At 53.8% G+C, this 26950-nt stretch overlaps 1 protein-coding gene across 3 annotated transcripts in view; it reads right to left on the bottom strand.

The window, feature by feature from the left end:
- Positions 1-7384: 7384 nt before the first annotated feature.
- adcy3a (adenylate cyclase 3a) overlaps positions 7385-26950 on the bottom strand; it is a 459057-nt gene continuing 439491 nt past the window's right edge. For all 3 annotated transcript variants that reach the window (XM_072515495.1, XM_072515496.1, XM_072515491.1), the window contains one exon: positions 7385-8906. In XM_072515495.1, the coding sequence (XP_072371596.1) occupies positions 8724-8906 (183 nt within the window). In that variant the 3' untranslated portion in view covers positions 7385-8723. The remainder of the gene's footprint in view (positions 8907-26950) is intronic.

Here is a 26950-nt window from a genome sequence, read left to right as displayed (position 1 = left end):
TGCTGTGAAAATCAAGAGGGAGATTGATATATTTCTGATATAAAACGGGTTAAAGGGATTTGGGGAACAGGTGGGGAGGTGGATTTGAGACCAGGAGATCAGCCAGGATCTGATTGAATGGCGGAGCGGGCTCGAGGGGCTGAATGGCCGACTTCTGCTCCTAATTCTATGTTGCGATGTAAATCCTTGCAACACTCACTGATCTCATTCTGTCTTTCACCCAAACCCATGAGATTGTTCCCGATCATTTTCTGACACCGCTCCCATTTTCTCCAACTTTTCTAACTTGCTGTTTTGTTTTTGTGGTGACTCTGGTGCAGAAACCATCACATTATAATAATAATAATAATCACTTATTGTCACAAGTCGGCTTCAATGAAGTTACTGTGAAAAGCCCCCAGTCGCCACATTCCGGCGCCTGTTCGGAGAGGCTGGTACGGGAATTGAACCCACGCTGCTGGCCTTGTTCGGCATTACAAGCCAGCTGTTTAGCTCAGTGTGCTAAACCAGCCCCAGATTATAAGAGGAACATTAGACTTAGGATCAGGAGTAGGCCATTCGTCCCTGAAGGGGGGGTCCAGCGGTGAGACCTCTTAGAACTGAATAGCGAGGGTGCCACCAGAGTAGTTTTACATAAGTTAGTTTATTAAGGATTGAGATGAATTATAAGAAGATTTCAGCGGGAGCGGAGCAGGTTAGTCAATTTCAGCGGGAGCAGTGCACAAGTGATTTCTGGGAGGTAAGTCTCTCCTTTAAAAACACTTGTCTTTGCAGGAGCAGGCCAGTCGATTTCAGCGGGAGCGGTGCGTTTGTGATTTCTGGGAGACCTTCACAGGAGCAGGCTAGTCAATTTCAGCGGTAAACACTTACCTGGTCCCGTTTTCGGTCCCTCTTTGCTGTTTTTTAAAAAAATTAGTGTTTTAGGCGGGAACAGGAAGTTCGACCCGCGGACGTCTGGGAAGACCCTCACCAATAAATTCTGGTGGAGAGGAAACCCGGGACACTACACATGTAGTGTCTCCCACCCGCCCTCCTCCTCTAACCTAATAATAAAGCCCATTGGTCTGAGGTAAGTACCATATTGTATTATTATTATTATTTTTTTTTTTAAATTTCATTTAGTTGATAGCCAGATCTTGGTAGAAAGTTAGAGGGATGGCAGGGAAGGGAGTGCAATGTTCCTCCTGCAGGATGTTTGAGGTGAGGGATGCCGTTAGAGTCCCTGCTGATTTTACCTGCAGGAAGTGCTGCCATCTCCAGCTCCTCCAAGACCGAGTTAGGGAACTGGAGCTGGAGTTGGAAGAACTTCGGATCATTCGGGAGGCAGAGGGGGTCATAGATAGCAGCTTCAGGGAATTAGTTACACCAAAGATTGGAGATAGATGGGTAACTGTAAGAGGGACTGGGAAGAAGCAGTCAGTGCAGGGATCCCCTGCGGTCGTTCCCCTGAGAAACAAGTATACCGCTTTGGATACTTGTGGGGTGGGGGGGGACTTACCAGGGGTAAGCCATGGGGTACGGGCCTCTGGCACGGAGTCTGTCCCTGTTGCTCAGAAGGGAAGGGGGGAGAGGAGCAGAGCATTAGTAATTGGGGACTCGATAGTCAGGGGCACAAATAGGAGATTTTGTGGGAGCGTGAGAGACTCACGTCTGGTATGTTGCCTCCCAGGTGCAAGGGTACGTGATGTCTCGGATCGTGTTTTCTGGGTCCTTAGGGGGGAGGGGGAGCAGCCCCAAGTCGTGGTCCACATTGGCACTAACGACATAGGTAGGAAAGGGGATAAGGATGTCAGGCAGGCTTTCAGGGAGCTAGGATGGAAGCTCAGAACTAGAACAAACAGAGTTGTTATCTCTGGGTTGTTGCCCGTGCCACGTGATAGTGAGATGAGGAATAGGGAGAGAGAGCAATTAAACACGTGGCTACAGGGATGGTGCAGGCGGGAGGGATTCAGATTTCTGGATAACTGGGGCTCTTTCTGGGGAAGGTGGGACCTCTACAGACAGGATGGTCTACATCTGAACCTGAGGGGCACAAATATCCTGGGGGGGAGATTTGTTAGTGCTCTTTGGGGGGGTTTAAACTAATGCAGCAGGGGCATGGGAACCTGGATTGTAGTTTTAGGGTAAGGGAGAATGAGAGTATAGAGGTCAGGAGCACAGATTTGACGTCGCAGGAGGGGGCCAGTGTTCAGGTAGGTGGTTTGAAGTGTGTCTACTTCAATGCCAGGAGTATACGAAATAAGGTAGGGGAACTGGCAGCATGGGTTGGTACCTGGGACTTCGATGTTGTGGCCATTTCGGAGACATGGATAGAGCAGGGACAGGAATGGATGTTGCAGGTTCCGGGGTTTAGGTGTTTTAGTAAGCTCAGAGAAGGAGGCAAAAGAGGGGGAGGTGTGGCGCTGCTAGTCAAGAGCAGTATTACGGTGGCGGAGAGGATGCTAGATGGGGACTCATCTTCCGAGGTAGTATGGGCTGAGGTTAGAAACATGAAAGGAGAGGTCACACTGTTGGGAGTCTTCTATAGGCCTCCAAATAGTTCTAGGGATGTAGAGGAAAGGATGGCGAGGATGATCCTGGATAAGAGCGAAAGTAACAGGGTAGTTATTATGGGAGACTTTAACTTTCCAAATATTGACTGGAAAAGATATAGTTTGAGTACATTAGATGGGTCGTTTTTTGTACAGTGTGTGCAGGAGGGTTTCCTGAAACAATATGTTGACAGGCCAACAAGAGGCGAGGCCATGTTGGATTTGGTTTTGGGTAATGAACCAGGCCAGGTGTTGGATTTGGAGGTAGGAGAGCACTTTGGGGACAGTGACCACAATTCGGTGACGTTTACGTTAATGATGGAAAGGGATAAGTATACACCGCAGGGCAAGAGTTATAGCTGGGGGAAGGGCAATTATGATGCCATTAGACGTGACTTGGGGGGGATAAGGTGGAGAAGTAGGCTGCAAGTGTTGGGCACACTGGATAAGTGGAGCTTGTTCAAGGATCAGCTACTGCGTGTTCTTGATAAGTATGTACCGGTCAGGCAGGGAGGAAGGCGTCGAGCGAGGGAACCGTGGTTTACCAAAGAAGTGGAATCTCTTGTTAAGAGGAAGAAGGAGGCCTATGTGAAGATGAGGTGTGAAGTTTAAGTTGGGGCGATGGATAGTTACAAGGTAGCGAGGAAGGATCTAAAGAGAGAGCTAAGACGAGCAAGGAGGGGACATGAGAAGTATTTGGCAGGTAGGATCAAGGAAAACCCAAAAGCTTTCTTTGGTATGTCAGGAATAAGCGAATGACTAGGGAAAGAGTAGGACCAGTCAAGGACAGGGATGGGAAGTTGTGTGTGGAGTCTGAAGAGATAGGCGAGATACTAAATTAATATTTTTCATCAGTATTTACTCAGGAAAAAGATAATGTTGTGGAGGAGAATGCTGAGCCCCAGGCTAATAGAATAGATGGCATTGAGGTACGTAGGGAAGAGGTGTTGGCAATTCTGGACAGGCTGAAAATAGATAAGTCCCCGGGTCCTGATGGGATTTATCCTAGGATTCTCTGGGAGGCCAGGGAAGAGATTGCTGGACCTTTGGCTTTGATTTTTATGTCATCATTGGCTACAGGAATAGTGCCAGAGGACTGGAGGATAGCAAATGTGGTCCCTTTGTTCAAAAAGGGGAGCAGAGACAACCCCGGCAACTATAGACCGGTGAGCCTCACGTCTGTAGTGGGTAAAGTCTTGGAGGGGCTTATAAGAGACAAGATTTATAATCATCTAGATAGGAATAATATGATCAGGGATAGTCAGTATGGCTTTGTGAAGGGTAGGTCATGCCTCACAAACCTTATCGAGTTCTTTGAGAAGGTGACTGAACAGGTAGACGAGGGTAGAGCAGTTGATGTGGTGTATATGGATTTCAGCAAAGTGTTTGATAAGGTTCCCCACGGTAGGCTATTGCAGAAAATACGGAGGCTGGGGATTGAGGGTGATTTAGAGATGTGGATCAGAAATTGGCTAGCTGAAAGAAGACAGAGGGTGGTGGTTGATGGGAAATGTTCAGAATGGAGTTCAGTTACAAGTGGAGTACCACAAGGATCTGTTTTGGGGCCGTTGCTGTTTGTCATTTTTATCAATGACCTAGAGGAAGGCGCAGAAGGGTGGGTGAGTAAATTTGCAGACGATACTAAAGTCGGTGGTGTTGTCGATAGTGTGGAAGGATATAGCAGGTTACAGAGGGATATAGATAAGCTGCAGAGCTGGGCTGAGAGGTGGCAAATGGAGTTTAATGTAGAGAAGTGTGAGGTGATTCACTTTGGAAGGAATAACAGGAATGCGGAATATTTGGCTAATGGTAAAGTTCTTGGAAGTGTGGATGAGCAGAGGGATCTAGGTGTCCATGTACATAGATCCCTGAAAGTTGCCACCCAGGTTGATAGGGTTGTGAAGAAGGCCTATGGAGTGTTGGCCTTTATTGGTAGAGGGATTGAGTTCCGGAGTCAGGAGGTCATGTTGCAGCTGTACAGAACTCTGGTACGGCCGCATTTGGAGTATTGCGTACAGTTCTGGTCACCGCATCATAGGAAGGACGTGGAGGCTTTGGAGCGGGTGCAGAGGAGATTTACCAGGATGTTGCCTGGTATGGAGGGAAAATCTTATGAGGAAAGGCTGATGAACTTGAGGTTGTTTTCGTTGGAGAGAAGAAGGTTAAGAGGAGACTTAATAGAGGCATACAAAATGATCAGGGGGTTAGATAGGGTGGACAGTGAGAGCCTCCTCCTGCGGATGGAAATGGCTGGCACGAGGGGACATAGCTTTAAACTGAGGGGTGATAGATATAGGACAGAGGTCAGAGGTAGGTTCTTTACGCAAAGAGTAGTGAGGCCGTGGAATGCCCTACCTGCTACAGTAGTGAACTCGCCAACATTGAGGGCATTTAAAAGTTTATTGGATAAACATATGGATGATAATGGCATAGTGTAGGTTAGATGGCTTTTGTTTTGGTGCAACATCGTGGGCCGAAGGGCCTGTACTGCGCTGTATCGTTCTATGTTCTATGTACTGAGTGATCATTATTAACCATTAAACATGTATTTTAGGACATAACAGTAATAAGTAATTAAACTCTGGCTACAAGTAGTGGCCACAATGCATGATGGGATTTAGGCTAGCTAACTTGACCAATATTTTGAGGCACAGGGTGATGTGTGATCAGCAAATTACTAGTTTTTCTCAGTGGCCCCCGATATCCTCTGGAAGCGAAAAGGAAGTCACTTCTGAGATCCTGTCATTCTGAAACATTCCATGGAGTAAAGGGGATGCCTGTTCAGCCATCCTGGCCCTCATGAACAATGCACAGGATGCTGAGATGGGGAAAAGATAACTTAGGATGCACAGACTGACGTCAGGCCTTTTGGTCAACACAGCTGACAGGATGAAGTTCAATGATGGGTTGATCACAATTTTATTGGATAAAGTTTAAACATGACAGCTTCAGGGATTGGACCGAGTCCGGCTGGGGTGGGCTATTGATTTTTGGAAATTGTATAATTGATGTGTTTTTATCAATGTCTGTTCGATAGATTTTGGCATTATCCAGATCATAGATCCGTGTACACGTAACCAAGCTTGGATTAATAAATAAGCCATCTTAACCAGATTGCTGATGCGTCTGTTCCTCTTTGTACTGAGTTGAGCCACAGGGGAGGACCCCACATGGAAGCTGACTCAATACACAAGTCTGGAAACCGCTCCTACAGGCCCTTCGAGCCTACTCTGCGATTTGATAAGATCATGACTGAGCTGGTTGTGATCTCAGCTCTCTGCCCCCCATAACCTTTGAGTCCCTTGTCACAAATCTGTATAAAAAATTCAATGACCGAGCCTTCCCTGGTCTCTGAGGAAGCGAATTCCAAAGACTAAAAATCCTCAGAAAAATATTCACCACATCTGTCTGCCTTCTCTTATTCTTAAACTGTCTCTCCTGGTCCAGTCGCCCGACAAGAGGAATCTTCCTTGCGGTGTCCGGTCTACCCTCTCCCTCGGGATGGGACATATTTCAATAAGATCATCTCTCAGTCTTCAAAACTCCAATGGGATTGGGCCCATCATATTCAATCTTTCTTCATAGGATAAGCCCCCCTCCCAACCCAGGAATTTGTCCAGTGAACCTTCTCTGAATAGCTTCTGAAGGAATTATATATTTTTTTAAATAAAGTGATTAAAGATATGCACAGTATTCCAGATGTGGTCTCACCCAGGCCCTGTACAACAGCAGTAAAACCTCCCGACTTTTAAATTCCATTTCCCTTGCAATAAATGTTCATGTTCGAGTTGCCTCCCTAATCACTTGCTGTGCCTGAATACTAACTTTTAGTGATTCACGTACAGACACCCAGATGCCTATGTCCCATTGTCTCCTGCAGGCTCATAGAATAGAATCAGGAAAAGCTAATGGCCCAGAAAGAGTCCAGGGGGCCAGGTATCTGTCAGCCCAAAGGAACCCCACTTTCCAGCATTAGGTCCACAGTCCTGCAGGTCACAGAACCTCAGGTTTAAAACATAGAACAGTACGGCACAGAACAGGCCCTTCGGCTCTCGATGTTGTGCCGAGCATTGTCCAAAACTAAAATCAAGCTATCCCACTCCCTGTCATTCTGGTGCTCCATGTGCCTATCCAATAACCGCTTCAAAGTTCCTAAAGTGTCCGATCCACTATCACAGCAGGCAGTCCATTCCACACCCTAACCACTCTCTGAGTAAAGAACCTACCTCGGACATCCCTCCTATATCTCCCACCCTGAATCTTATAGTTATGCCCCCTTGTAACAGCTACATCCACCCGAGGAAATAGTCTCTGAACATCCATTCTATCAATCCCTCTCATCATCCTATACACCTCAATTAAGTCACCTCTCATCCTCCTTCACTCCAATGAGAAAAGCCCTAGCTCCCTCAACCTTTCCTCATAAGACCTCTCCTGCAAACCAGGCAGCATCCTGGTAAATCTCCTCTGCACCCTTTCCAATGCTTCCACATCCTCCCTATAGTGAGGTGACCAGAACTGCACACAAACACCTTGTAACTGAGCTGAGCATTTCTGTCTGTGCCCCGCTTTCAAACAGTGAGTTCCACCCCCCCACAGGCCTCTGGGTGAAAGACTTTCCGGAATCTCCGTATCACCTCAGGCCTGATATTGCCCCCACAGTTTCAGCACCTTCTGCAGTGGGTATGAGTATTAAACACCCCAATCAGTACTCTCAGAGTAAGATTCTGGACAACATGCCTTCCTCAACATACAGGTTAGCTGCTAATTCATTTCATTACTATGCAACAATTGCTGCCTGATTTGTAAATGCAAGTCCTTTTTAAAACAATAAATTAAGCCCGACACTGATCCTCGCCTGGCGTGAAATTTAATGTCCAACTTGAGGGCAGCTGATTTGTCGGTCAACATTGTCACATTTACTGCTGTCCATTACTGCTCACACTTGGACAAGCACTACATGTACAGGGCTTGCGTGTACAGGGCCCGCGTGTGCAGGGCCCGCGTGTACAGGGCACGCGTGTACAGGGCCCACGTGTAAAGGGCCTGCGTGTACAGGGACTGCGTGTACAGGGCCTGTGTGTACAGGGCCCACGCGTACAAGGCCCACGTGTACAGGGCCTGTGTACAGGGCCCACGCGTACAAGGCCCACGCGGACAAGGCCCACGCGGACAAGGCCCACGTGTCCAGGGCCCATGCGTACAAGGCCCACGCGTACAGGGCCCACGCGTACAAGGCCCACGCGTACAGGGCCCACGCGTACAGGGCCCACGCATACATGGCCCACGCGTACAGGGCCTACGCTGGAATATGGTAGTTTATTATCTTGGATGTGATCAGGTTGTGCCTGTGGGGGTTGTAATAGTAATGGAGAAAGTAATGGGGTTAGGGTTGTAATGGGGATGGGGCTGTAATGGTCTTGGGTTGTACCAGGTCTTCTGTCTGGAAGCAGATAGTGGTCGGGGTCTCGAGAAGCTAAAGGTCCAATTAAAGCAGTTAGTGTCCTTCACACAAAGACCTGACAAGGCCGGGTGGTGGGAGAGATATCCAGACGCTGGGAGAAAGACACAAAGGAGACAATTTAAACCTTCCGACTAAATCAGCCAGATTTAGTTAACGAGCTAACAGTGAGTGAACATAACCCAAGAGCTATTACACGTATACAATAAATAACCCTAAAACAGAGCCACACAGACTGGTGAAACTGCAGCCAAACACCGAAAATGAGCTATTGAATTCTCTGGGACAGAATGCACGGCCCAGACAAACACAGCAGAGAACCAGGAGTCAGTGCGGGGGAGGATACAAAACACAATGAACGAGCTGACTGCAGCCTGGCGTTGTTCCTGCCGCAGTGAGTGCTACACGTCACAGGCCCTGCGCATGGGGGCTTGGGCTGAGGGACTCACTGCTTTCGTTCCTCTGTAGCCAGGTTCAAAAATAAATCTTTGAGTGTCACCGGAGCACTAGGTTCGAAATCCTTCAGGAATCGACCCGATTTTGCCTGTGCTGGAAAGTAGACAGGGCCACCACTCGGGGAGTCACCCCCTCACATCTCAAATCATTCTGCCGCACATCCGCAGCATATACTTTGTGCCTCATGTCCCCGGCCCTCCTCACTCTCCTGGTTTTGACTCCTCCCTCAGTCTCGCTGAGTGGAGCCCTGGGCCAGACTGATGTAATGTGGGTCCTCATGCATTTTCCACCACCTGGTGGGGTAGTGTCACAGATGAGCTGTTGATGAAGGAACCTTGCTTCTCTCGACCTCTCATGAAGTAGGTGATGAGTTCACCTTTGCCTTTAACAAAGACAGGGCCTCGCCGAGCAAAACGGAATCCGTAATCTTTCAGCACCAGGTACATCTCCTCAACCACCTGCAAACAGAAAGAGAAAATGTGTGAGGGAGAAAGGAGCCACTATCTCACTGCAACACACAACCACCAATCTGCCTCGGGAGAGTGCGCCATAACGTGCAACATCGGGAGAGTGCGCCTGCACTCTGACCATCGACTCCCCATCCTGCACTCTGACCATCGACTCCCCATCCTGCACTCTGACCATCGACTCCCCATCCTGCACTCTGACCATCGTCACCCCATCCTGCACTCTGACCATCGACTCCCCATCCTGCACTCAGACCATCGACTGCTCCATCCTGCACTCTGACCATCGACTCCCCATCCTGCACTCTGAGCATCGACTGCTCCATCCTACACTCTGACCATCGACTGCCCATCCTGCACTATGACCATCGACTCCCCATCCTGCACTCTGACCATCGACTCCCCATCCTGCATTCTGACCATCAACTCCCCATCCTGCACTCTGAGCATCGACTGCTCCATCCTACACTCTGACCATCGACTGCCCATCCTGCACTCTGACCATCGACTGCTCCGTCCTGCACTCTGACCATCGACTCCCCATCCTGCACTCTGACCATCGACTCCCCATCCTGCACTCTGACCACCGACTGCTCCATCCTGCACTCTGACCATCGACTCCCCAACCTGCACTCTGACCATCGACTGCTCATCCTGCACTCTGACCATCAACTGCTCATCCTGCACTCTGACCATCGACTGCTCCATCCTGCACTCTGACCATCGACTGCCCATCCTGCACTGTGACCATCGACACCCCATCCTGCACTCTGACCATCGACTGCTCATCCTGCACTCTGACCATTGACTGCCCATCCTGCACTCTGACCATCGACTCCCCATCCTGCACTCTGACCATCGACTCCCCATCCTGCACTCTGACCATCGACTGCCCATCCTGCACTCTGACCATCGACTGCCCATCCTGCACTCTGACCATCAACTCCCCATCCTGCACTCTGACCATCGACTCCCCATCCTGCACTCTGACCATCGACTCCCCATCCTGCACTCTGACCATCTACTCCCCATCCTGCACTCTGACCATCGACTCCCCATCCTGCACTCTGACCATCGTCACCCCATCCTGCACTCTGACCATCGACTCCCCATCCTGCACTCTGACCATCGACTCCCCATCCTGCACTCTGACCATCAACTCCCCATCCTGCACTCTGACCATCGACTCCCCATCCTGCACTCTGACCATCGTCACCCCATCCTGCACTCTGACCATCGACTCCCCATCCTGCACTCTGACCATCGACTCCCCATCCTGCACTCAGACCATCGACTGCTCCATCCTGCACTCTGACCATCGACTCCCCATCCTGCACTCTGAGCATCGACTGCTCCATCCTACACTCTGACCATCGACTGCCCATCCTGCACTATGACCATCGACTCCCCATCCTGCACTCTGACCATCGACTCCCCATCCTGCACTCTGACCATCGACTCCCCATCCTGCACTCTGAGCATCGACTGCTCCATCCTACACTCTGACCATCGACTGCCCATCCTGCACTCTGACCATCGACTGCTCCATCCTGCACTCTGACCATCGACTCCCCATCCTGCACTCTGACCATCGACTCCCCATCCTGCACTCTGACCATCGACTCCCCATCCTGCACTCTGACCATCGACTCCCCATCCTGCACCCTGACTATCGACTGCTCCATCCTGCACTCTGACCATCGACTCCCCATCCTGCACTCTGACCATCGACTCCCCATCCTGCACTCTGACCATCGACTCCCCATCCTGCACTCTGACCATCGACTGCCCATCCTGCACTCTGAACATCGACTCCCCATCCTGCACTCTGACCATCGACTCCCCATCCTGCACTCTGACCATCGACTCCCCATCCTGCACTCTGACCATCGACTCCCCATCCTGCACTCTGACCATCGACTCCCCATCCTGCACTCTGACCATCGACTCCCCATCCTGCACTCTGACCATCGACTGCCCATCCTGCACTCTGACCATCGACTCCCCATCCTGCACTCTGACCATCGACTCCCCATCCTGCACTCTGACCATCGACTGCCCATCCTGCACTCTGACCATCGACTCCCCATCCTGCACTCTGACCATCGCCTCCCCATCCTGCACTCTGACCATCGACTCCCCATCCTGCACTCTGACCATCGCCTCCCCATCCTGCACTCTGACCATCGACTCCCCATCCTGCACTCTGACCATTGACTCCCCATCCTGCACTCTGACCATCGACTCCCCATCCTGCACTCTGACCATCGACTCCCCATCCTGCACTCTGACCATCGACTCCCCATCCTGCACTCTGACCATCGACTCCCCATCCTGCACTCTGACCATTGACTCCCCATCCTGCACTCTGACCATCGACTCCCCATCCTGCACTCTGACCATCGACTCCCCATCCTGCACTCTGACCACCGACTGCTCCATCCTGCACTCTGACCATCGACTGCTCCATCCTGCACTCTGACCATCGACTCCCCATCCTGCACTCTGACCATCGACTCCCCATCCTGCACTCTGACCATCGACTGCTCCATCCTGCACTCTGACCATCGACTCCCCATCCTGCACTCTGACCATCGACTCCCCAACCTGCACTCTGACCATCGACTCCCCATCCTGCACTCTGACCATCGACTCCCCATCCTGCACTCTGACCATCGACTGCCCATCCTGCACTCTGACCATCGACTGCTCCATCCTGCACTCTGACCATCGACTCCCCATCCTGCACTCTGACCATCGACTCCCCATCCTGCACTCTGACCATCGACTCCCCATCCTGCACTCTGACCATCGACTCCCCATCCTGCACTCTGACCATCGACTCCCCAACCTGCACTCTGACCATCGACACCCCATCCTGCACTCTGACCATCGACTGCTCCATCCTGCACTCTGACCATCGACTCCCCATCCTGCACTCTGACCATCGACTCCCCATCCTGCACTCTGACCATCGACTGCTCCATCCTGCACTCTGACCATCGACTCCCCATCCTGCACTCTGACCATCGACTCCCCATCCTGCACTCTGACCATCGACTCCCCATCCTGCACTCTGACCATCGACTGCCCATCCTGCACTCTGACCATCGACTCCCCATCCTGCACTCTGACCATCGACTCCCCATCCTGCACTCTGACCATCGACTCCCCATCCTGCACTCTGACCATCGACTGCCCATCCTGCACTCTGACCATCGACTGCTCCATCCTGCACTCTGACCATCGACTCCCCATCCTGCACTCTGACCATCGACTCCCCATCCTGCACTCTGACCATCGACTCCCCATCCTGCACTCTGACCATCGACTCCCCATCCTGCACTCTGACCATCGACTCCCCATCCTGCACTCTGACCATCGACTCCCCATCCTGCACTCTGACCATCGCCTCCCCATCCTGCACTCTGACCATCGACTCCCCATCCTGCACTCTGACCATCGCCTCCCCATCCTGCACTCTGACCATCGACACCCCATCCTGGCCTCTGACCATTGACTCCCCATCCTGCACTCTGACCATCGACTCCCCATCCTGCACTCTGACCATCGACTCCCCATCCTGCACTCTGACCATCGACTCCCCATCCTGCACTCTGACCATCGACACCCCATCCTGGCCTCTGACCATTGACTCCCCATCCTGCACTCTGACCATCGACTCCCCATCCTGCACTCTGACCATCGACTCCCCATCCTGCACTCTGACCATCGACTCCCCATCCTGCACTCTGACCATCGTCACCCCATCCTGCACTCTGACCATCGACACCCCATCCTGGCCTCTGACCATTGACTCCCCATCCTGCACTCTGACCATCGACTCCCCATCCTGCACTCTGACCATCGACACCCCATCCTGCACTCTGACCATCGACTCCCCATCCTGCACTCTGACCATCGACTCCCCATCCTGCACTCTGACCATCGACTCCCCATCCTGCACTCTGACCATCGACACCCCATCCTGCACTCTGACCATCGACACCCCATCCTGGCCTCTGACCATTGACTCCCCATCCTGCACTCTGACCATCGACTCCCCATCCTGCACTCTGACCATCGACTCCCCATCCTGCACTCTGACCATCGACTCCCCATCCTGCACTCTGACCATCGACTGCCCATCCTGCACTCTGACCACCGACTGCTCCATCCTGCACTCTGACCATCGACTCCCCATCCTGCACCCTGACCATCGACACCCCATCCTGCACTCTGACCATCGACTCCCCATCCTGCACTCTGACCATCGATTGCTCCATCCTGCACTCTGACCATCGACACCCCATCCTGCACTCTGACCATCGACTGCCCATCCTGCACTCTGACCATCGACTCCCCATCCTGCACTCTGACCATCGCCTCCCCATCCTGCACTCTGACCATCGACTCCCCATCCTGCACTCTGACCATCGCCTCCCCATCCTGCACTCTGACCATCGACACCCCATCCTGGCCTCTGACCATTGACTCCCCATCCTGCACTCTGACCATCGACTCCCCATCCTGCACTCTGACCATCGACTCCCCATCCTGCACTCTGACCATCGACACCCCATCCTGGCCTCTGACCATTGACTCCCCATCCTGCACTCTGACCATCGACTCCCCATCCTGCACTCTGACCATCGACACCCCATCCTGCACTCTGACCATCGACTCCCCATCCTGCACTCTGACCATCGACACCCCATCCTGGCCTCTGACCATTGACTCCCCATCCTGCACTCTGACCATCGACTCCCCATCCTGCACTCTGACCATCGACTCCCCATCCAGCACTCTGACCATCGACTCCCCATCCTGCACTCTGACCATCGACACCCCATCCTGCACTCTGACCATCGACTCCCCATCCTGCACTCTGACCATCGACTCCCCATCCTGCACTCTGACCATCGACTCCCCATCCTGCACTCTGACCATCGACTCCCCATCCTGCACTCTGACCACCGACTGCTCCATCCTGCACTCTGACCATCGACTCCCCATCCTGCACCCTGACCATCGACACCCCATCCTGCACTCTGACCATCGACTCCCCATCCTGCACTCTGACCATCGACACCCCATCCTGGCCTCTGACCATTGACTCCCCATCCTGCACTCTGACCATCGACTCCCCATCCTGCACTCTGACCATCGACTCCCCATCCAGCACTCTGACCATCGACTCCCCATCCTGCACTCTGACCACCGACTGCTCCATCCTGCACTCTGACCATCGACTCCCCATCCTGCACCCTGACCATCGACACCCCATCCTGCACTCTGACCATCGACTCCCCATCCTGCACTCTGACCATCGATTGCTCCATCCTGCACTCTGACCATCGACACCCCATCCTGCACTCTGACCATCGACTGCCCATCCTGCACTCTGACCATCGACTCCCCATCCTGCACTCTGACCATCGACTCCCCATCCTGCACTCTGACCATCGACTCCCCATCCTGCACTCTGACCATCGACTCCCCATCCTGCACTCTGACCATCGACTCCCCATCCTGCACTCTGACCATCGACTCCCCATCCTGCACTCTGACCATCGACTGCCCATCCTGCACTCTGACCATCGACTCCCCATCCTGCACTCTGACCATCGACTGCCCATCCTGCACTCTGACCATCGACTGCTCCATCCTGCACTCTGACCATCGACTGCTCCATCCTGCACTCTGACCATCGACTCCCCATCCTGCACTCTGACCATCGACTGCTCCATCCTGCACTCTGACCAGCGACTCCCCATCCTGCACTCTGACCATCGACTCCCCATCCTGCACTCTGACCATCGACTGCCCATCCTGCACTCTGACCATCGACTGCCCATCCAGCACTCTGACCATCGACTCCCCATCCTGCACTCTGACCATCGACTGCTCATCCTGCACTCTGACCATCAACTGCCCATCCTGCACTGTGACCATCGACACCCCATCCTGCACTCTGACCATCGACTGCTCATCCTGCACTCTGACCATCAACTGCTCATCCTGCACTCTGACCATCGACTGCTCCATCCTGCACTCTGACCATCGACTGCCCATCCTGCACTCTGACCATCGACTGCTCATCCTGCACTCTGACCATCAACTGCCCATCCTGCACTGTGACCATCGACACCCCATCCTGCACTCTGACCATCGACTGCTCATCCTGCACTCTGACCATTGACTGCCCATCCTGCACTCTGACCATCGACTCCCCATCCTGCACTCTGACCATCGACTGCCCATCCTGCACTCTGACCATCGACTCCCCATCCTGCACTCTGACCATCAACTCCCCATCCTACACTCTGACCATCGACTCCCCATCCTGCACTCTGACCATCGACTCCCCATCCTGCACTCTGACCATCAACTCCCCATCCTGCACTCTGACCATCGACTCCCCATCCTGCACTCTGACCTACGTCACCCCATCCTGCACTCTGACCATCGACTCCCCATCCTGCACTCTGACCATCGGCTCCCCATCCTGCACTCTGACCATCAACTCCCCATCCTGCACTCTGACCATCGACTCCCCATCCTGCACTCTGACCATCGACTCCCCATCCTGCACTCTGACCATCGTCACCCCATCCTGCACTCTGACCATCGACTCCCCATCCTGCACTCAGACCATCGACTGCTCCATCCTGCACTCTGACCATCGACTCCCCATCCTGCACTCTGAGCATCGACTGCTCCATCCTACACTCTGACCATCGACTGCCCATCCTGCACTATGACCATCGACTCCCCATCCTGCACTCTGACCATCGACTCCCCATCCTGCACTCTGACCATCAACTCCCCATCCTGCACTCTGAGCATCGACTGCTCCATCCTACACTCTGACCATCGACTGCCCATCCTGCACTCTGACCATCGACTGCTCCGTCCTGCACTCTGACCATCGACTCCCCATCCTGCACTCTGACCATCGACTCCCCATCCTGCACTCTGACCACCGACTGCTCCATCCTGCACTCTGACCATCGACTCCCCAACCTGCACTCTGACCATCGACTGCTCATCCTGCACTCTGACCATCAACTGCTCATCCTGCACTCTGACCATCGACTGCTCCATCCTGCACTCTGACCATCGACTGCCCATCCTGCACTGTGACCATCGACACCCCATCCTGCACTCTGACCATCGACTGCTCATCCTGCACTCTGACCATTGACTGCCCATCCTGCACTCTGACCATCGACTCCCCATCCTGCACTCTGACCATCGACTCCCCATCCTGCACTCTGACCATCGACTGCCCATCCTGCACTCTGACCATCGACTGCCCATCCTGCACTCTGACCATCAACTCCCCATCCTGCACTCTGACCATCGACTCCCCATCCTGCACTCTGACCATCGACTCCCCATCCTGCACTCTGACCATCTACTCCCCATCCTGCACTCTGACCATCGACTCCCCATCCTGCACTCTGACCATCGTCACCCCATCCTGCACTCTGACCATCGACTCCCCATCCTGCACTCTGACCATCGACTCCCCATCCTGCACTCTGACCATCGACTCCCCATCCTGCACTCTGACCATCGACTCCCCATCCTGCACTCTGACCATCGTCACCCCATCCTGCACTCTGACCATCGACTCCCCATCCTGCACTCTGACCATCGACTCCCCATCCTGCACTCAGACCATCGACTGCTCCATCCTGCACTCTGACCATCGACTCCCCATCCTGCACTCTGAGCATCGACTGCTCCATCCTACACTCTGACCATCGACTGCCCATCCTGCACTATGACCATCGACTCCCCATCCTGCACTCTGACCATCGACTCCCCATCCTGCACTCTGACCATCGACTCCCCATCCTGCACTCTGAGCATCGACTGCTCCATCCTACACTCTGACCATCGACTGCCCATCCTGCACTCTGACCATCGACTGCTCCATCCTGCACTCTGACCATCGACTCCCCATCCTGCACTCTGACCATCGACTCCCCATCCTGCACTCTGACCATCGACTCCCCATCCTGCACTCTGACCATCGACTCCCCATCCTGCACCCTGACTATCGACTGCTCCATCCTGCACTCTGACCATCGACTCCCCATCCTGCACTCTGACCATCGACTCCCCATCCTGCACTCTGACCATCGACTCCCCATCCTGCACTCTGACCATCGACTGCCCATCCTGCACTCTGAACATCGACTCCCCATCCTGCACTCTGACCATCGAGTCCCCATCCTGCACTCTGACCATCGACTCCCCATCCTGCACTCTGACCATCGACTCCCCATCCTGCACTCTGACCATCGACTCCCCATCCTGCACTCTGACCATCGACTGCTCCATCCTGCACTCTGACCATCGACTCCCCATCCTGCACTCTGACCATCGACTCCCCATCCTGCACTCTGACCATCGACTGCTCCATCCTGCACTCTGACCATCGACTCCCCATCCTGCACTATGACCATCGACTCCCCATCCTGCACTCTGACCATCGACTCCCCATCCTGCACTCTGACCATCGACTGCCCATCCTGCACTCTGACCATCGACTCCCCATCCTGCACTCTGACCATCGACTCCCCATCCTGCACTCTGACCATCGACTGCCCATCCTGCACTCTGACCATCGACTCCCCATCCTGCACTCTGACCATCGACTCCCCATCCTGCACTCTGACCATCGACTCCCCATCCTGCACTCTGACCATCGCCTCCCCATCCTGCACTCTGACCATCGACACCCCATCCTGGCCTCTGACCATCGACTCCCCATCCTGCACTCTGACCATCGACTCCCCATCCTGCACTCTGACCATCGACTCCCCATCCTGCACTCTGACCATCGACTCCCCATCCTGCACTCTGACCATCGACTCCCCATCCTGCACTCAGACCATCGACTGCCCATCCTGCACTCTGACCATCGCCTCCCCATCCTGCACTCTGACCATCGACACCCCATCCTGGCCTCTGACCATCGACTCCCCATCCTGCACTCTGACCATCGACTGCTCCATCCTGCACTCTGACCATCGACTCCCCAACCTGCACTCTGACCATCGACTCCCCATCCTGCACTCTGACCATCGACTCCCCATCCTGCACTCTGACCACCGACTGCTCCATCCTGCACTCTGACCATCGACTCCCCAACCTGCACTCTGACCATCGACTCCCCATCCTGCACTCTGACCATCGACTCCCCATCCTGCACTCTGACCATCGACTCCCCAACCTGCACTCTGACCATCGACTCCCCATCCTGCACTCTGACCATCGACTCCCCATCCTGCACTCTGACCATCGACTCCCCATCCTGCACTCTGACCATCGACTGCTCCATCCTGCACTCTGACCATCGACTCCCCATCCTGCACTCTGACCATCGACTGCTCCATCCTGCACTCTGACCATCGCCTCCCCATCCTGCACTCTGACCATCGACTGCTCCATCCTACACTCTGACCATCGACTCCCCATCCTGCACTCTGACCATCGACTCCCCATCCTGCACTCTGACCATCGACTCCCCATCCTGCACTCTGACCATCGACTCCCCATCCTGCACTCTGACCATCGACTCCCCATCCTGCACTCTGACCATCGACACCCCATCCTGCACTCTGACCATCGACACCCCATCCTGCACTCTGACCATCGACTCCCCATCCTGCACTCTGACCATCGACTCCCCATCCTGCACTCTGACCATCGACTCCCCATCCTGCACTCTGACCATCGACACCCCATCCTGCACTCTGACCATCGACTGCTCCATCCTGCACTCTGACCATCGACTCCCCATCCTGCACTCTGACCATCGACTCCCCATCCTGCACTCTGACCATCGACTCCCCATCCTGCACTCTGACCATCGACTCCCCATCCTGCACTCTGACCATCGACTCCCCATCCTGCACTCTGACCATCGACTCCCCATCCTGCACTCTGACCATCGCCTCCCCATCCTGCACTCTGACCATCGACACCCCATCCTGGCCTCTGACCATTGACTCCCCATCCTGCACTCTGACCATCGACTCCCCATCCTGCACTCTGACCATCGACTCCCCATCCTGCACTCTGACCATCGACTCCCCATCCTGCACTCTGACCATCGACTCCCCATCCTGCACTCTGACCATCGACTCCCCATCCTGCACTCTGACCATCGACTCCCCATCCTGCACTCTGACCATCGACTCCCCATCCTGCACTCTGACCATCGACTCCCCATCCTGCACTCTGACCATCGACTCCCCATCCTGCACTCTGACCATCGCCTCCCCATCCTGCACTCTGACCATCGACACCCCATCCTGGCCTCTGACCATTGACTCCCCATCCTGCACTCTGACCATCGACTCCCCATCCTGCACTCTGACCATCGACTCCCCATCCTGCACTCTGACCATCGACTCCCCATCCTGCACTCTGACCATCGACACCCCATCCTGGCCTCTGACCATTGACTCCCCATCCTGCACTCTGACCATCGACTCCCCATCCTGCACTCTGACCATCGACACCCCATCCTGGCCTCTGACCATTGACTCCCCATCCTGCACTCTGACCACCGACTGCTCCATCCTGCACTCTGACCATCGACTCCCCATCCTGCACCCTGACCATCGACACCCCATCCTGCACTCTGACCATCGACTCCCCATCCTGCACTCTGACCATCGATTGCTCCATCCTGCACTCTGACCATCGACACCCCATCCTGCACTCTGACCATCGACTGCCCATCCTGCACTCTGACCATCGACTCCCCATCCTGCACTCTGACCATCGCCTCCCCATCCTGCACTCTGACCATCGACTCCCCATCCTGCACTCTGACCATCGCCTCCCCATCCTGCACTCTGACCATCGACACCCCATCCTGGCCTCTGACCATTGACTCCCCATCCTGCACTCTGACCATCGACTCCCCATCCTGCACTCTGACCATCGACTCCCCATCCTGCACTCTGACCATCGACTCCCCATCCTGCACTCTGACCATCGACACCCCTGTAAGGTTTTCGGGCAATTCGGCCCTTTTGGAGAAACTCAGAGACTGTAAACTGACTTTCCAGCCAAGGGAACAGAACCAGTTTTCCCAGCAGGCTTGGCCCGCTGAGCTGAGTGGGGACATAAGCACATAAATATTTACAAACACCCCCCTAGGAGCTACAAGGAAGAAGGAGCCAGACAACAAGATAACATCAAGACACAGACAAAGGGGCACGGGAATACACAGGAGGCTTGCATGCAAGCAGGACAATGGGATGGTCATAGCCCCATGCAAATGTAAATGACCTGGCCTCCACCAGAGCAGAATCCAATCAACACCCCATCAACATAGCAGCATCTCCGGAGCAGATGGAAGTCTTTGAAAATCTTCAAGGGAGCTCAACCTCGTTATCTCAAAAAACAGACTGGAGGCGGACCTAGGGGAGGTACTCCCATCTCGACAGCTCTGACCGGCTCAAAGGGGGCGGGACCAGCGGGAACTTTAAAACTTACCTTTTCAATGCAAAAGGGGCTGGCCGATCACAGAACAAAGCCAGGTAAAGCAATATAAAAGGGGCTGTGTTTTCAATTGGGGGGCTCTTCGTTCCTGGCTCGACCTCTGCACCCCTGACTTGACCTCTGCAGCCTGTGACCGTAAGTACTCCGCAGCAGCTTACGAAACTCCCTTGATTTTAATAGTGGTTGAGGCTTTGGGGAAGGGAACTTGTTTTGTGCCTGTGATATTGCTAAAATCTGTGTAAGCATAAGAATTTTCGTTGTGTCCGCTATATTACCTTTGAATAGACATAGTGTATATTAGAGTATAAGATTGTATTGTGTTTCTTCTGTTGATGATTTTGACCTGGGTTTTACAATAAACCTTGATTTGATGATAATTGGAGTCGTTTAAATTCTTCAATCTCTCACCAGCGACCTCTGACCAAGTCATTGTTAAAATACTCCTCACCTTAATTCCGGGTTCAGGAATCGAGGGTCATCTTGAGCGATTCACTCAGGACAGACTGCTGGTTAGGAAATAAACAGCAGTGTCCTATTCTCTCTCTTGGGAAAGCTACTCTAGTGGAGTAGGAACCGGGTGGCTGTTGCACCACCGGCAAGAGAGAGAATCACCTGGGTATTGGTAGGGGTCTGGAGATCTGTGTGATATAAGTCTCAGGCTGTCGGTTAGGAATAAACGGCAGGCTTGAATCAGTGCTCTCTTCAGTGGAAGTGTCCCAGTGCGACATCCCCTGGCCTCTGAAGTTTCAGTGCCAGCTGGAGAGAGACACACACAGATATTCAAACCCCAGATATCGGCCCAGTAGTGGAGTAGCGGAGATGGCACCCTCTACAATGGCGACCGGGGCAGGAGCCCGGTGGTTTGGAGTATGTGACTTGGCAGAGGGGGTGAGGGAACGAAGCAAAATGGAGGAGAGAATATCCTCATATTTGTGGCAAAAGGTCAACCTCACCAAACCTTGGGTCTCAGAATTGATCAATGCAGAGCAACCGGTAATGGCAGCGGCTGCATGGACAGAAAGCAAGGCGCACAAAAAGCACTTGGAGAAGGCAGTTTGGCTGGTTTGCCTGTCCGAGCAGGTAGTCAAAACTGAGGATAGGGTCGAAGAGTTAGAGCAGGAGTTGAGAGAAGTGAGGGCCAGCGCAGGGGACAGCGCTAGCGCAGCGGAACGACTGCGGGAAGAAGTGGCAGAAATGAAACAGGAAAGCGAGTCTAACCGGTGTGAGAAGGACTATCTCCACTGCCAGATAGTGGAGGGTAAAGAAAAGGAACGGAGGCTCCAGGAACTCTATGCTCGGAGTACAGAGCAGTGTAGGAAGCTGGAGGGGAAGTTCCGGGACATCCAGGCAGCATACCGAGTGGCTCGCGAGGAAATAGGGGACTGTGCCCATGGGCCGTGCCAGGCACGAATAACGGAGTTGGAGGAGGCCTTGTCCAGGTTCAGGGGACAGATACACCTGGTAGGTCCAGGGGGGTTCCCTAGGGGCAAGGTGCTCCTCGCAGCGGATGATTCCCCAAAGGCCAAGGGGAATAGACCGCCTCCTGAGGCACCGGGATCATGTCCGGGTCGGCAGGGGGGGATCGGGCTGCACGTTCAGGGGCAAGTCCAAGGGGGGTCGGCAGTGTATCCCCAGATAGCGGCGTCTCCTATATGGGTAGCTAGCCCGGGGACAGGGGGGCTACCCAACGAGGCAGGAGAGCTGGACAGTGGGGAGGAGGAGCAGGAACCCCAGGTAGGGCAGATGTGCCCTGTCAGGCAAAGAAGGTATGGTCCCCCGGCGGGGATGGCAAACAGGGGACCGGTTGAGGGCGACATTATCGTTCCTCATGGGGCATCCGCGCTCAGGGGGATGGTGGCCCACGTTCCCAGACTAACTCCAAAGGGGGATCCGTCGCTGCATTTTATGGAGGTGGAACAGGCTGCCAACATCAATGACTGCGACGAAGGGGAGCAAATAAAGATGCTCCTGATGACCCTAGATGCACAGCTATGCAGGACAGTGACCTCTGGGAATGGGGGAAGACCTGACACATGGGCGGCCGCACAGACTGCTGTTCTGGAGGCGATGGGCTTGAATCTGGGGAGCCCTTTCATGAGAGTGGGGGAAACCAAGCAGCAACCAGGGGAATCTCCCACCATGTTCGCAGACAGGCTGTGGATTGTCTATATGGAGGCATGCGGGGTTCAAGCGGATAGACGGAATTTAGGGGAAAGAACCGCCCACTGGCTGAAGACCCTAGTTGCCAACTGTCTCCCTAACGTTAGGGCAAAAGCCGAACACTGGTTCGACCCGCAGAGTCCGGACCTTAATGAGGAAGAGGTCCTTAGGAAACTTACCCTCGCATATCGTAATGGGGAGAGGGGTGAGGACAAGCCCCTTAAGGGTAGGGTGCATGAAATCGCGCCAGCAGCCCCTAAGAGAGAGTGGAAGCATGTGGGCACCCGGACCTCCGACGAGAAACCGGTATGCTACGGGTGTGGGAAGGCCGGGCATTTCAAGAGGGAATGTAAAAACCCTAGCAAGCAGGAGAGGGCTCCCGCAGTAGAGAGTCAGACCCCGGCGGCAGGAGCAGCTGCCCCGGAAACCTTCGAGGTAAAGAAACTTTTAGCCTTTTTGCAGAGCCTAACAGCTGGGTCGGGACAGGTGGCAATGGCAACGGGCCAGGGCCTGCCCGCACCCACACCACAAGAACCCGTATGACTACCCAGGGAGCAGCCTCAGGAAAAAGGGAGCGCAGGGGTAGTTCTAGCCCCAGACCCTGGTCCGGTCCAGGTGCAGGGTCCCATTCTGGAGGCTGCCTCAGGGGCTATTTGCAGTTTAAATCCCTTAAGGTGGGACCCATGCGAACGCCACATCAGTCAATTTAAATTGTTCCACCCCATAAGGACAAAAAAGAGCAAGGTGGGGGGAAGACGGGGGGTGGTAGTGGAGAAACCCCCCGTAGAATTAACGACGGTGGGGGAGGTCCCTGACTCCACGGTCACACAACCGGTGACAAGGTGCTGTCCCGAAGGGGCAGTCCCAAAGAGACCGACAGTGCTGCAAGCACCCAGCCCAGGGACAGGAACGATTCCCAAGCCCTTACCTGTGGGTCAGGTGGCCTGCCTTAGTATAGAGGCTAAGGAGGCGGAGGAAGTGGAGGTATCACCTTGGGTTTGGGAACCAGTCAGGGGACGAAGGAGCAATCGGGTCTCCAAGCCCCCGGTAAGATGGTCCCCATCCCATCTCCCTGTCACCCGGTCCCGCAGTAAGGGGGCCCGAGTGGAAGGGAGCGATGAGGGATCACCGAACCCTGTTGGGAAAGGAGAGGCAAGGGGCAGCCCGAACCCCTGGGAGGGGACGGTCTGGCCCGAGCCATTGGACCAAATAGGTGAACTGCCCCAGTTTAGCGGGGCACAGTTTTAATTTGGCCACCCGGAGACGGGTGGCATTGTATATAGCATTCCCCCCCTGTTAGTTCTAATTAGTGTGTAGTTGTGTGTGAGGTATTTAGGATCGTGGGAACACAGAAGCGCCTGGTGCAAGGGTAAAATGATGAAGCACCAGGCACTAGGACCCTGGTGCAGCCGGGCTGTAAACACAGAACCCCAGACAGGCTGCGGCAACTTCAAAGCAGGAGCTGCTGCCGCCACCGGATAGCACCCATGCACTTCAAGGTAGGTAGGGCTGTAGAGGCAAGAATGTGTTTTGTTTTTACAGATGGGGCACCCGACGATGTGGAGTTTGCTGATCTTGGCGATGGTGGGACCGGGAGAACTCCGCAGAGGCGAGACAGAAGAGTCCTTCGACTGACCGGGTTAGGGTGACTGAGGGCAGGCGGGTGTGTTCAACCTGTGAGGGGGACGTTCCTTTGGGGAGACGGTGGTGGCCCAGGAAGCTGAGGCTGGACATGAGGGATCGGTCCTCGGACTGGGAACGGACTGGACAACACCTAACGGACCATCACGGGGTCACCGGGTAGGATCACCGTTTGCGGGGATAAGGGGTGGGCTTCTGACCAGGGCATTTATTTGTGTTCATGGGGATCTACCAAGGCATGTCCACAAGGGGCATTAATCACTTTTGTAAGGTGGTGGCAGAACCCAGGGAACGGGATAAATTGACCGCAGTGGGGAGGGATGTGTAACGCCCAGGGAAGGGATGACTGTAGAAGCTACCGAACTGCTGGTTCAGGTAAAGCGACCCCTGCCCACAGCCCAACCGATCGACCCTCACAACTGTCCGATCACCACCAGGGGGGAGCCTGAGAATGGTTTAGTGTTTGCCCCCACAAAGGAAATGTTGTACAGGGGGTACATTATGCTGCCGCCTCAGTTGGACTAAACCTTTCAGCTGCAGGTATCGACGATGGAGGATAAATGAAGAGCCCTCAACGGGAAGAAGCGAAGTGCAGCCAAGAAAGGAGGATCCTTGATGAAATAAACAGATGCAATTGTAAATAGTTGTATGGATTCGCAGGTCCCAGTTACTTGACTGTGATATATGTACAGGGACCCTTACGTTTGGGGTTCCGGTGAAATGTGTACTTGAGTGGGATATATGTACAGGGACCCTTACGTTTGGGGTTCCGGTGCAATGTGTATATGTTACTGTCTGCTTGAATTAAGTATGGTCTTGTCTTTCCCTTTCATTGAAATCAGGGGTAGCCTAGATTAAGGGAACTGTCTTGGGACTTGTAGTTTCGCATGTTGTTGGGGGGGGACCTACGGTCCACACAAAAGGAAATAATTGCCCTTCACCTGTGTCGATACGGTCCAAGCAGGTAGGGACGTATCGAAGGGGCATCTGTAAGGTTTTCGGGCAATTCGGCCCTTTTGGAGAAACTCAGAGACTGTAAACTGACTTTCCAGCCAAGGGAACAGAACCAGTTTTCCCAGCAGGCTTGGCCCGCTGAGCTGAGTGGGGACATAAGCACATAAATATTTACAAACACCCCCCTAGGAGCTACAAGGAAGAAGGAGCCAGACAACAAGATAACATCAAGACACAGACAAAGGGGCACGGGAATACACAGGAGGCTTGCATGCAAGCAGGACAATGGGATGGTCATAGCCCCATGCAAATGTAAATGACCTGGCCTCCACCAGAGCAGAATCCAATCAACACCCCATCAACATAGCAGCATCTCCGGAGCAGATGGAAGTCTTTGAAAATCTTCAAGGGAGCTCAACCTCGTTATCTCAAAAAACAGACTGGAGGCGGACCTAGGGGAGGTACTCCCATCTCGACAGCTCTGACCGGCTCAAAGGGGGCGGGACCAGCGGGAACTTTAAAACTTACCTTTTCAATGCAAAAGGGGCTGGCCGATCACAGAACAAAGCCAGGTAAAGCAATATAAAAGGGGCTGTGTTTTCAATTGGGGGGCTCTTCGTTCCTGGCTCGACCTCTGCACCCCTGACTTGACCTCTGCAGCCTGTGACCGTAAGTACTCCGCAGCAGCTTACGAAACTCCCTTGATTTTAATAGTGGTTGAGGCTTTGGGGAAGGGAACTTGTTTTGTGCCTGTGATATTGCTAAAATCTGTGTAAGCATAAGAATTTTCGTTGTGTCCGCTATATTACCTTTGAATAGACATAGTGTATATTAGAGTATAAGATTGTATTGTGTTTCTTCTGTTGATGATTTTGACCTGGGTTTTACAATAAACCTTGATTTGATGATAATTGGAGTCGTTTAAATTCTTCAATCTCTCACCAGCGACCTCTGACCAAGTCATTGTTAAAATACTCCTCACCTTAATTCCGGGTTCAGGAATCGAGGGTCATCTTGAGCGATTCACTCAGGACAGACTGCTGGTTAGGAAATAAACAGCAGTGTCCTATTCTCTCTCTTGGGAAAGCTACTCTAGTGGAGTAGGAACCGGGTGGCTGTTGCACCACCGGCAAGAGAGAGAATCACCTGGGTATTGGTAGGGGTCTGGAGATCTGTGTGATATAAGTCTCAGGCTGTCGGTTAGGAATAAACGGCAGGCTTGAATCAGTGCTCTCTTCAGTGGAAGTGTCCCAGTGCGACATCCCCTGGCCTCTGAAGTTTCAGTGCCAGCTGGAGAGAGACACACACAGATATTCAAACCCCAGATATCGGCCCAGTAGTGGAGTAGCGGAGATGGCACCCTTTACACCCCATCCTGGCCTCTGACCATTGACTCCCCATCCTGCACTCTGACCATCGACTCCCCATCCTGCACTCTGACCATCGACTCCCCATCCTGCACTCTGACCATCGACTCCCCATCCTGCACTCTGACCACCGACTGCTCCATCCTGCACTCTGACCATCGACTCCCCATCCTGCACCCTGACCATCGACACCCCATCCTGCACTCTGACCATCGACTCCCCATCCTGCACTCTGACCATCGATTGCTCCATCCTGCACTCTGACCATCGACACCCCATCCTGCACTCTGACCATCGACTGCCCATCCTGCACTCTGACCATCGACTCCCCATCCTGCACTCTGACCATCGACTCCCCATCCTGCACTCTGACCATCG

This window comes from Scyliorhinus torazame, chromosome 1 (genome assembly GCF_047496885.1).
Source record: "Scyliorhinus torazame isolate Kashiwa2021f chromosome 1, sScyTor2.1, whole genome shotgun sequence".
NCBI classification, from domain to species: domain Eukaryota; kingdom Metazoa; phylum Chordata; class Chondrichthyes; order Carcharhiniformes; family Scyliorhinidae; genus Scyliorhinus; species Scyliorhinus torazame.
The sequence above is the reverse complement of the archived record's forward strand: the minus strand, read 5'-3'. Positions and strand labels throughout refer to the sequence as shown.